Source organism: Gymnoscopelus microlampas, assembly GCF_963454915.1.
Source record: "Gymnoscopelus microlampas genome assembly, chromosome: 8".
NCBI lineage: Eukaryota > Metazoa > Chordata > Actinopteri > Myctophiformes > Myctophidae > Gymnoscopelus > Gymnoscopelus microlampas.
In genome coordinates this window covers 17,243,164-17,255,721 of record NC_139945.1, presented here as the reverse complement: position 1 = coordinate 17,255,721, position 12,558 = coordinate 17,243,164, and the positions used below count along the sequence as shown (strand labels likewise).

At 42.9% G+C, this 12,558-nt stretch overlaps 1 protein-coding gene across 1 annotated transcript in view; it reads right to left on the bottom strand.

Annotated features, from left to right (window-relative positions):
- Positions 1 to 552: 552 nt before the first annotated feature.
- gdpd4a (glycerophosphodiester phosphodiesterase domain containing 4a) overlaps positions 553 to 12,558 on the bottom strand; it is a gene marked incomplete at its 5' end in the record, with an annotated part of 44,056 nt that continues 32,050 nt past the window's right edge. Inside the window, 3 exons of the mRNA XM_084064576.1 lie at positions 553 to 3,578; positions 7,805 to 7,887; positions 11,995 to 12,077. Coding sequence (XP_083920702.1) covers positions 3,472 to 3,578; positions 7,805 to 7,887; positions 11,995 to 12,077 — 273 coding nt within the window. The remainder of the gene's footprint in view (positions 3,579 to 7,804; positions 7,888 to 11,994; positions 12,078 to 12,558) is intronic.

Here is a 12,558-nt window from a genome sequence, read left to right as displayed (position 1 = left end):
AATGAATAAAATGATAAGCTGATATTGTGAAACTTTGCAGGCATACAGTAGTCCCAGGTGGAGCCTCTGGCCCAAATCTATCAAATCGGCTTGATGGTCAAGCTTTAACAGGCTGCTTCACGTTTTGGTCTATTACACTACTGACCATGATACTGACATGTCAATATTATGGTCAGTATCATGGTCAGTATCTCTGTTTAAACCTGTCATGGACCAGTCTACCGTCTGGAGTCTTACCTGTACACGATACTGACTTACATGATAATGACCATGATACTTACAGTATCTATATACATATTTTTAATACATTTTGCTTTGCTTTATATCCCACTCTTTCAGTCTCTCTCTGTATGGTACATTTGGTTCATTTGTACTCTCAGAATGAAATAAAATCCCAGGATTTTCCTGAGCACCACCAACATTTGTTTGAATTCATATATTGGTAAAAGTCTGGAGTCCCGGAGTAGCCATAGAGAGAAGAATAACTATATTAAAGTGATCTCAATTATGACACATGGAACGAAAGCCAACGGTTCTCTTTTAATGGCACTTTTTATTCACCTCTCAACACCGCAGAAAAACTATGACACTAATAATTCTAGATTTCATTCAAACCAAAATCTGTTTCAAATAAGACAACATAATTTATATCTGGATGTCAAACCTCAACTCATATTTCCAGACAGGGTATACAGTAGTACAATAGTTAGAAGTGGAGCGTGCATGAGTTGCAGCAAAAGCAGATGTTTTATTCACTGCCATGCAAAAACCATGTTCCAGATGTTTCTTAAAAAGTGTTTCAGCATATCATTCATCTGTTTGTTTTTTAACTTGCATTTATGAATGAATAAATACTTCATCTAAGTTTACGGATCTGCAGCAATAATCTATAGCTCATAGATTAAATCAGCCATTTGTGTCCTGTATGGATGATGCTGAACCCCTTTCTCCTCTGCTTTGCTGTAGACAAGACTTGTCAGCTAAATCAGTGGTTCTCAAACATGTGAAGGACCCCCAAATGTATATGAATTTGGCTGCGGACTGAAGATATGTTGTGCCAGGGACTTCCATAAGGAGATTTTTGTTGTGAAAACGTTTCAAAATGATTCCACACTTTTCACAATTATTTTTTAAAGATTTTTCAAAAGTATCAAATAAGGTTAAAATGTTCCATATTTTGCTGGGGGACCCCTGGAACCCCCTCAATGACCCCTTTTGAGAACCACTGAACCACTTGGCTGTGAAGTTGACAGCAACTCTTGTAAAACTATTTCTGATCTCTGCCCTACTATTCATCAACATTCAACCTCTGCATTTCATGCAGAAAAGCGCATATTTTCCAACTGACAACAAGGGAAAAGACAGCCGTTTAAAGAAGCGCATCGGACATAACTAAATGCAAACAAAAAATGCTTTTAAGAAACCCAGCCCTGCATTTGTTCAATACATTCACTGAAATACACACATGAAGTAGCATCAGTTAAAACCTTTTCTCAAGTCCTCAGGTCTACATTCATCCAGTCAGCCAGTGTACAGCACAGGCCATATACATCACAATTCACAGAAACACCCACATACAGTACGTAAAATATAGGTACATACGTACGCATGTACTGTATAATGAACATAAAATAACATATCTTGAAATATTATTTTCAAGATTTGCAGCTGATTTTATACAAGTGATGATGAACAAAAACATAGATCTGACTGTGTGCAATATAATGTACAGTGTGTGTGTGTGTGTGTGTGTGTGTGTGTGTGTGTGTGTGTGTGTGTGTGTGTGTGTGTGTGTGTGTGTGTGTGTGTGTGTGTGTGTGTGTGTGTGTGTGTGTGTGTGTGTGTGTGTGTGCGCGCGCGCACAGACGTAGATGCAGATCCAACCAGCAATGGTTCACACAGCTTTAAAAAAAAAAAAAAAAAAACTACCTCTTCAAAGCTATGATCAGAACATTAAAAAAAAACAGGACAAATGGGGGAATGGTAAGAATATAAATGTGTTAAAAAAGAATCCTTAAATCTCTAGTTAAGAGTGTCCATCAGTTCTTTTTTTCTCCTACATATTCTCTTTGAGCTTAGATGGTAATGCTATACCCAGGCACGGGCAGTTCACTAGCCAGCTATTTGGCTAGCCCAGTGTGGCAACACGATTTCGTTTTCTTGCCCTCACTAGCCAGAGGTTGAACCTGGTGTTTTTGTGGAGGAGGATGCAGGCTAACACTAGCAGGTCTGGAGACTATGAGCCGTTCTCTGTGAGATCAGTGAATGAGGCTCGCTTTGGCAGTTCAGTTCCTTTTTTAAAACAATCAGCCTTGCGTCAAAAACAAGAGATGGAGTCCATTTTGTCCATTTACCACTACAAACACCACACCTGCTGCTGTGCATATCAGCTGACACATCTCTGCATGTACGCTTCCCTGTTTTTCTATGTTTCTAGTCCTCAACTTTTAACTCTTTCTTACCCGTCTATGTCGATACCTTTCACATGTTTCTTAGTCTCCTTCTTTACACTCAATCTTATCTCTCAGCAGCATCTGTCTTGTGGAAACAAAGTCCAGCAAGGTCATCCCTTCCTTCGCCGAAAGTTATTTTCGGCACTTCTTGCACCTCCGAGATTTTCTAACTAGCCAAACATCACCGCAGGAGACGACAATGCGAATGTTGTGTGTAACTGGTCAGAAATTCATCACGGTGCTCATGATTTGTTTGTTTGTTTTATTTCCACTATCAGACCCAGGTGGCAAAATCACAGTTCCTGCACTGTGTACAGTGGACGGCTTCTAACATTCACCACTCAAAGCGCCGTTGCATCAAGTTTAAAACAATTTCGTCCGCAGAGAATTTATTTTTTTCTCTTGCTTCTTTTGAAGTGTCAGGTTTAAGCCTGATTCATACTTAATCGTATGAGTTAGGGACATCGTGGACCAAAATAGCCAATCTATAAGCTCACAATGCGTTACATGATCACATCCGTGACAGGCAGGGCCGGCGCGTCCATACAGGCGACCTAGGCGGCCGCCTAGAGCGGCAGTTTGGAGAGGCGGCAAAAAAAGTCGGGATTTTTTTTTTATAATAAATCGGTAATATCAGGCAAAAATAAGAATTAAATAACTAAATTAAATAAATAATTAATTAACCCTAACCTAACCCTAAAACGGAAAATAAAGTAGCCAAAAACGTATCATTATCCGCCCAAAACCTGGAAAAAAAAGGGACCCCCGCAAGCGCGAGTGCAGGGGCGCATCAGAGGAATCTCGCCTAGGGCGCTGATCAGCCCAGAACCGGCCCTGGTGACAGGTTGTGAGCTTGGTAGGTTTGCTTATTTTCGTCGGGCGACAGCATAAATTAGGCATACTTCCCCTCTCCTCTCTCTCTTTCAACATGCTCTGTTTCTCTTTCGAACACACAAACATCCCCCTGGCTGAATCCGGTTCTTCCTTTGCCTATCTCTCTCTCTCCATCGTCTCCCAGTCACTCCTCTGTGATGGTGGGCAGGTGGGGTGTTATGGGTGAACTGGGAGTGCTCCGTAGGTCTGTCCGTGCGCTCAGACTGGAGATGGACCACACGTCGCTCAGCTCTGCAGGAGGAGGGGGGGGGGGGGGGTACAGGGGCCAAGGTTCATCATCTGTGTTGTAGGCATCAACATCATAAGTGCTTTGCCACACGGGGAAGCGACTGACACGCCTAGTAATTAATTTTCAGTGAGAGGCGAGCATTCAAGTATAGGGGGTCACAGGCGTAACGACAAGCAGCCGCGGCCCCATGAAAAAAAGCCTGTTTCAACTCTTGACGTGGGCGGGCACGAGCTCGCCCACGTCAAGAGTTGAAATGTGCTTTCTTCCTACGTGGCTCATTAAAACTCTACCCATTTCTGGACACAAGCTACGGATACGGTCAAAGACAATACACAAACTCATAAAGAGGTAGCCAGACATAGACAGACATTGAAGGCATCATTCATTTACAGAGTACACAGTAAAATCCTAAAAGACTTAATTTAATGTGAATCTGGGAACCCATTCGGTAAAGGTTGTTTTTTCCCCCTTTGTTTTTGTTAGCTGAATCTGTCTTGAGAGATTCATTTAATGTAAACTCTGAGGATTTTGCTGCGAGACCACATACAACAACAGGCGCAGCAAAGGGCCGTTCACACTGAACACTATGACTATAAAAAATACAATGTTGGTGGTTCGTACAGGGCGAAAGGTAGATTGAACAGTGAGGTGGTTCGTTACAGAGCATGTGAGCGGCGTGGGACAATATTAATGTGGCGGGGAGCGGGTTTATTAAAAGCTAGGAGCGAACTCAGAGCGAGGACATTCTGCCGCTCCAAGCCGCTCCGGTCGGGGGGCCGCACACCACATGTTTGAGCACGCCCACGGACAGACACAAAGAAATCCTCAACAACAGAAGTGCACAGCGCACGTCCCTGATCAAGATTTCCTTCAGATTTCTCCATAATCCACACAAGTTTGTTTATAAATTCCTTGAGTCAGTTATGTTATATCACTAGCCTGCAGTGGTGGAAAGTAACTAAGTACATTTACTTAAGTACAATTTTGAGGTATTTGTACTTTACTTGAGTATTTCCAATTTCCAATACTTTTACTTCTACTCCACTACATCTCAGAGGCAAATATTGTACTTTTACTCCACTACAATTATTTCAAAACTTTAGTTACTAGTTACTTTTCAGATATAAATTAAGATATAATGAAACATACATTAACCACTTTAACCCTATTTTATACCTAGGCTATTTGAAAATAGCCGATCTACAAGCTCACAACGCGTCGCATCGCGACGCGTTGTGAGCTTGTAGATCTGCTATTTTCAAATATTTAGTACTTTTACTTTTGGGACTTTAAGTACATTTTGATGCCAATACTTTCGTACTTTTACTCAAGTAAATTTTTTATTCTGGACTTTTACTTGTAACAGAGTATTTTTTATATTGCAGTATTGGTGCTTTTACTTAAGTAAAGAATCTTAGTACTTTTCCCACCACCGCTAGCCTGAGCCAATCAAAGGATACGATTTGAAACGCGGAGTGACAGGTTTTGGCTGAACGAACCACACTCGCTTTGTGAGTCCCCTCTCTCGAAATCTGGTGATTAATCATTAACCCACAGGAATTCACATTGTGTCCGTCTTATTAAAAAAGACAATGCCTAAATAAAAGGAAAACTTGATGGCGTCTTTTGCAACATAGTTGCTGTCCACCTAGGCTCTTTACACTAACGGGGACGCATTTGTGCTAAAAGAGAAAGTGTTTCGGACATGAAATGAAATTTCCTTTTTGTTTTTTGGCTGCTGAGCAGACGGGTCTGAGCGGAGAACGGAGCAACTGGTGCTTCATACAGTGGTTCATACAGGGTGACAGGGTGATATGACGGTGAGGTGGTTCGTACAGGGTGACAGGGTGATATGACGGTGAGGTGGTTCGTACAGGGTGACAGGGTGATATGACGGTGAGGTGGTTCATACAGGGTGACAGGGTGATATGACGGTGAGGTGGTTCGTACAGGGTGACAGGGTGATATGACGGTGAGGTGGTTCGTACAGGGTGACATGGTGATATGACAGTGAGGTGGTTCATACAGGGTGACAGGGTGATATGACGGTGAGGTGGTTCATACAGGGTGACAGGGTGATATGACGGTGAGGTGGTTCATACAGGGTGACAGGGTGATATGACAGTGAGGTGGTTCATACAGGGTGACAGGGTGATATGACGGTGAGGTGGTTCATACAGGGTGACAGGGTGATATGACGGTGAGGTGGTTCATACAGGGTGACAGGGTGATATGACGGTGAGGTGGTTCGTACAGGGTGACAGGGTGATATGACGGTGAGGTGGTTCGTACAGGGTGACAGGGTGATATGACGGTGAGGTGGTTCGTACAGGGTGACAGGGTGATATGACGGCGAGGTGGTTCATACAGGGTGACAGGGTGATATGACAGTGAGGTGGTTCATACAGGGTGACAGGGTGATATGACAGTGAGGTGGTTCGTACAGGGTGACAGGGTGATATGACGGTGAGGTGGTTCATACAGGGTGACAGGGTGATATGACGGTGAGGTGGTTCGTACAGGGTGACAGGGTGATATGACGGTGAGGTGGTTCATACAGGGTGACAGGGTGATATGACAGTGAGGTGGTTCATACAGGGTGACAGGGTGATATGACAGTGAGGTGGTTCATACAGGGTGACAGGGTGATATGACGGTGAGGTGGTTCGTACAGGGTGACATGACAGGGTTGCCAGATCTGCTTATTATAATTTCCCCGCAATATTTCATTTGAAAATAGCCGATCTACAAGCTCACAACGCGTCGCATCGCGACGCGTTGTGAGCTTGTAGATCTGCTATTTTCAAATAGCTGATGTATATGTTAAAGCGCTCATGTGGGCCCATGGTCGCTTCTTTTGGGCTGGTTTTCCTAGACCTGTTTGCTTGTCTCTCTCACAGAATCTGGCAACACTGGTGACAGGGTGACTGAACAGTGAGGTGTTCGTACAGGGTGTGACAGGTGGTTGGCAGGCAGGGCGGACATGCTGGGGTTCAGGGGTTGACCGCGGGGAGGGAGATGACGCTCCCTGTAGGGGATTCACTGTGCAGGGAGTTCCACCGCACACAGATCACCTCGGAAGAGTCTGACCCACACACACCCACACACACACACACACACACACACACACATGCAGAAAGACACACATAGAAAGACAGACACAGAAAACCTGGCGGTTATAACCTGCACCGACAATAATCATGGAACTCCAATGGATAGACAGGCCTTCCTTCACAACACAGCATTCAATGTTTGTCGACTTGTCGATTTCTATTTTTGCTAAATTACATTTATTTTTCCAACGGAACAAAATTAACACTTCAAATCCCTTACCACGATTAGTATTGTGCAATAAAATGATCATGGTGGCACCAAAGGGGCCTAGCTGTCTAGAACAGGGTGTGTCTGTCTGTGTCTATCTCTGAATCTATCTCTATATCTCTGTGTCCACTAAAGCAGACCAATCACAGCTTAGCTCGCGCCGCTAAGTAGATACAATGAACCGCGCAGCTACGGCAATCACAAAGTAAATCATGAATTAAACTCCATTACCATGGAGACGTACAGTACGAGACTACTCTTTCCTTGTTTACGTTGTGTAAACAAGGAAAGAGAAGGATGAGGCCACTGTGGGAGCCAACCCAGGGCACAGCCAGGGGAGGAAAGAGGCGCACCGCCTACGCAGATGGACTGCGGCGCGACAGCGGAGCCAACAACACTGCCGAGTTCAAGAGCCTGATGCTAGACAGGAGGGTGTGGAGTGCAGCGATTCAGGAGTCCCTAGTTGGTGTTGGCTAGACCGCACTCTCGCATCGCATCGCATCGCATCGCATCGCATCGCATCGCATCGCATCGCATCGTAGCGCACCACAGCGCAGCGCATCGCAGCGCAGCGCATCACATCACATTACATTGTGTCGTAATGCTGTTGGCAAGTGGCAGACGGTATGAGTGCTCAATACTCAAAACGCCACGAGAAGCATAGTCTCACGCGTCGTGTCACGAGAAGCATAAATGTATCTTAACTGTGATACATCAGGAAGTTGTGCCTTCTATCCAATACAGTTCCATGCAGACGCACACACACATAGTAAGCTGATGCACAGAGGGACACAGAGGAAAATGCACATGCAGAGGAGGAGGAGGGTGACAGGGACACGGAGGAGGGTGACAGGGACACAGAGGAGGGTGACAGGGACCTGTGGGAGAGCATTGTGTCCTACTGTACCTGTTCTGAACTTGCTGTACGGTCCGTTCTCGTGGGGCTGCCGGCTGCCCGACCAGAAAGGCAGCAGTCCCCTCTCTCTCCACCTGGGACACACAACAAAACAACACAAACACACATTATTTAAAAAAAAAAAGCATTGCTCCAATCAGTGTTGCCAGATTCTGTGAGAGAAACAAGCAACCAGGTCTAGGAAATGGGCCACATGAGCACTTTAACATATACATCAGCTATTTGAAAATAGACGATCTACAAGCTCACAACGCGTTGTGAGCTTGTGGATCGGCTATTTTCAAATAGAATCTTGCGGGGAAATTATAATAAGCAGATCTGGCAACCATGGCTCCAATACTTGATCAAGATCCTTCTGTCTGCTGGAAAGAAGGCTCTCACCAAGAACTGGCTCCAGACTGATATACCAGACTATAAACAGACTGATATACCAGACTATAAACAGACTGATATACCAGACTATAAACAGACTGATATACCAGACTATAAACAGACTGATATACCAGACTATAAACAGACTGATATACCAGACTATAAACAGACTGATATACCAGACTATAAACATACTGATATACCAGACTATAAACAGACTGATATACCAGACTATAAACAGACTGATATACCAGACTATAAACAGACTGATATACCAGACTATAAACAGACTGATATACCAGACTATAAACAGACTGATATACCAGACTATAAACAGACTGATATACCAGACTATAAACAGACTGATATACCAGACTATAAACAGACTGATATACCAGACTATAAACAGTGGCGGACCATCATAGACAATATTCAAGACATGGAAAGGTTAACAAACAGATTGAAAACAAAGGAAGATCTCTTTAAAAAAAAGATAGGGGAAATGGTCACGAGGCAAAGAAAAGAAAAGGTTAACTATGTACCCCCAGGTTGTGTAACGCGCGATTTATTCTTGGTTGCGCGCTGTGTCACGCACCTAAAATAGCTGATCTACAAGCTCACAGCCCGTTGCAGTGTGACGTGTTGAGAGCTTATAGATCTGCTATTTTAGATGCGCAGCGCCGGCACGCAACTAAACATAACTGGGCTTTTAGGCTCAGAGGCAGACAGAGGGGGAGGGGGGGGGGGGGGACATACAGTCTCTTACAAAAACACAACACACAGGCTAATATAAGAATGACAATATGACACGGTTGTTATTGTTATTATATCTGCTGCTTTTTAACTGCCTAATTATGATATTGACATTTTCATTAAACCATGCATCATGTACTGTACAGTTCTGTTATTACGTCTGCTGCTATTTTAATGACCTCATCTCGGTGCTATTTTTAACCAGTGGTGGAAAAAGTATTCACATGTTTTACTTAAGTAAAAGTATCAATACTGCAATGTACAAGTAAAAGTCTGGAATTCAAAGTTTACTTGAGTAAAAGTACACAAGTATTGGTATCAAAAAAAGTACCTTAAGTAGAAAGTACTCATTATGCAGAATGAAAGTTTTCAAATGTATTCAAATCTTTTGAAAATAGCAGATCTACAATCTCGACGGGACGCATTGTGAGCCTGTAAATCAGCTATTTTCAAATGGCTGAAATGTATATAGCGTGCCAAATATCCTGCCCAAAACAAACATGTCTGCGCTACTATGCGCCCCCCCCCCCCCCCCCCCGTGGTGTCGGCGCGTTGGCACGCTCTATAGGGCTGAAGTGGGTAATGTATGTTTTGTAATAATAATCAAAATCTACAAAGTAACTAGCAACTTAAGTTTTTAAATAATTGTATCACACACTTTACTGTTACACCTGTAAACCTGTCATTTGACAAAAACATTGAGTTGAGTTGAATAGAAACACAGTTTGTTTCTCAGTCTCTATTCTATTCTATTTCTCTCTTTCAATGACCTATTCTACCTGACCTGCATCTGTCTCTTATTTACACTGTGATAGGATCTCCTACACAGTAGAATACTGTGTTCATTTATCCTTTTTGTCTCAGTCGGGCGGAAACCTCATGTCCAAAACTGTTACTTTACAGGATTCATATTCAAAAGTAGCAAAAGTAGCAGATCATGTTTACAAGTTCTAAACGTGGCTGATATGCTACTTTTGAGTGGACGCTGTAGTATGATCAGGTAGGGTGTTAACTTACGGAAAAACACAAAAAGTTAGAATATGGACATGGGTTTCTGCCCGACAACAGCGATTTGAGTTAAATTCACATTGGTTTTCTCAAATGTTCAGCCTCTCTCTCTCTCTTTCAGCCTATCTCTCCTCACACACACACGCACGCGCACGCACACACACACACACACACACACACACACACACACACACACACACACACACACACACACACACACACACACACACACACACACACACACACACACACACACACACACACACACACACACACACACACACACACACACACACACACACACACACACACACGTTGCCTCTTTAAGCACGGGAACATTTCTCTCTGTGAAGCTGTGAAGAACACATCAGTCATGTCAACAGGGGTCAGCCTCCCAGCCTGAACATCCATTACACAACGTGTCAGTCCGTGTTATACAAGCTATGACTCACACAGGACTCAGCACAACACAACACAACACCGTCAAATCTTCAATGTTCATTTAGTACACTCTCAAATTGGTTTGGGGGGGGGGGGGGGGGGGTTAAGTGTCTTTGCTCGGGGACACTTTGACTGAGGTAGCTGAGGGGTCAAACCGGTGACCTTCTGGTTCCCAACGGCCTCTTTCTCTCTATGCCAGTGGTTCTCAAACTTTTTTGTGCCAAGGACCCCCAAATTGATATTATATTTGGCCGTGGACCCCCCATCTGAAAATGTTTCGCGCCAGGGACCTCCAGAAGAGAAGATTTGTGTAAAAAAAAAAGCTAGATTTTTCAAACACTTTCAAGATTTTTCCAAAAATGTTAAAAATGTAAAAAATAGCAGATGTACAAGCTTGTATATCTGCTATTTTTAAATAGCCACCAAAACACATTTTGCTGGGGAACCCCTGGAACCCCCTCAAGGACCCCTAGGTGTCCAGGACCCCACTTTGAGAACCATCGCTCTACGGCAGCACCTGTGAGCCCCTAGATGACTGTCTTACTGTACATGAAGACACTGGGCCTCTGTCACAAAGCATGGAGGTACACTCTGATTTTATACTAAAGTGTGTTATTCCTACAGCGATTTGTTCGTGTTATTAGAATGCTGTATTCTTCATGCAGAATCAATTCCAATATTGCCAATTACCTAAAAACATATTTAAAATCAAACTAAAATAATGTCTGTTGTTGTTTGTTGTTGTTTTTGAAGTGAGGATGCATAAGTGGACTGAGGCTGTAACGGAAATACAATTTATATTTCTATATGGCAATTGATTTATCGATTATTGATTTATTATAAATGTAATATTCATTCTTACTTCAGCAAGACGACAAGTTATAAGGTTTTATGAACGCAAGGAGAATGTTTCTCGTATCAGGCGTCAGTATTCTGGCTAGGGCAGTGACTATGGCCTCGGCATATAGCAGTGGGCCTTCCATTCTCAGTCGATGAGAATGGTCAGGCAGAATTGGCAGGCAGAATTGGCCTTCCATACTCAAGTGCTGAGAACAAATCTTTTGGTCAGACAGAAGGAATGTCAGTCCTCAGAATTATCCTAACGATGTGTATGTATCCAGTTGTAGAAGCTGCCCCAACATCCAGATCGGTGTCAGACTGTCCACCTTTCCTTCTTCCATCTCCTTCCATCCCGTTTCCTTTTTCCTTTCTATTCGTTACTCTTATTTTCTCATTATTATATTTCTCTTTTTTTCCCCTCATTATTATATTACATTATAATCATTCATTATTGTCATAGTATTGCCATCTTTTGTATTGAATACATCTTCTAAAATGCATATTTGTATCAACTATCTTCATTCTCTCAAAGAGGAAATGTTCAATTAAAGCTAATTCAAATAAGTGTTCAAATATAACAAATAAGGCTAACATAATTATTATGTCCCTCAGCGTGTTTGACGTTTCTGCAAGTGTGACCATAATTTGGCAAATTGATTGATTGATGTTGTGTGTGAGAGTGTGTGTGTGCGTGCGTGCGTAGGTGCGTGTATGTGTAAGTGCGTGCATGTGTGCATAGGTGTGCGTGCGTGCGCGTGTTCACCCACCAATGGAATATGAAGACAGCAGTGATGAGAACTGCTGACACCACATCAGTCAGAATCCACATCATGCTGTAGTCCTCTGGAGTCTACACAGAGAGAATAGAAAATAATATTTTATTGGCAACAATTAAAACCAAAATATCACCAATTAAAAGCGTCACAATGGATTATAAGCCGAAGCTCGTCCAAAGAGAAACAGAGAGAAAGACAGAGAGAGAGAGAGAGAGAGAGAGAGAGAGAGAGGGAGAACCACCCAAATTTAGAACAAACATGGGAAAGTTCTCATTCTACTGCTCTGCCACCAAAAAAGATGAGTAACACTGGTTTCTTTCAAATTGTCCTGAAAAAACATCTATCGGGAGACCAAAAGGGAAGGTAAATGTAAATTCCCCTCTCTTATGTACATACTGTACAATGTTTTTATTGGTCAATAACATGTGTTATTGTGTATGCTATGTTGATGAATTGAATACATAATGTAGGACCACAATGGAAACAAGTCCCCAGGACTTTTTTGTGTTATCCTTTTAGCTTTAATGTCTTACTGTACCACACGCTGTTTTACAT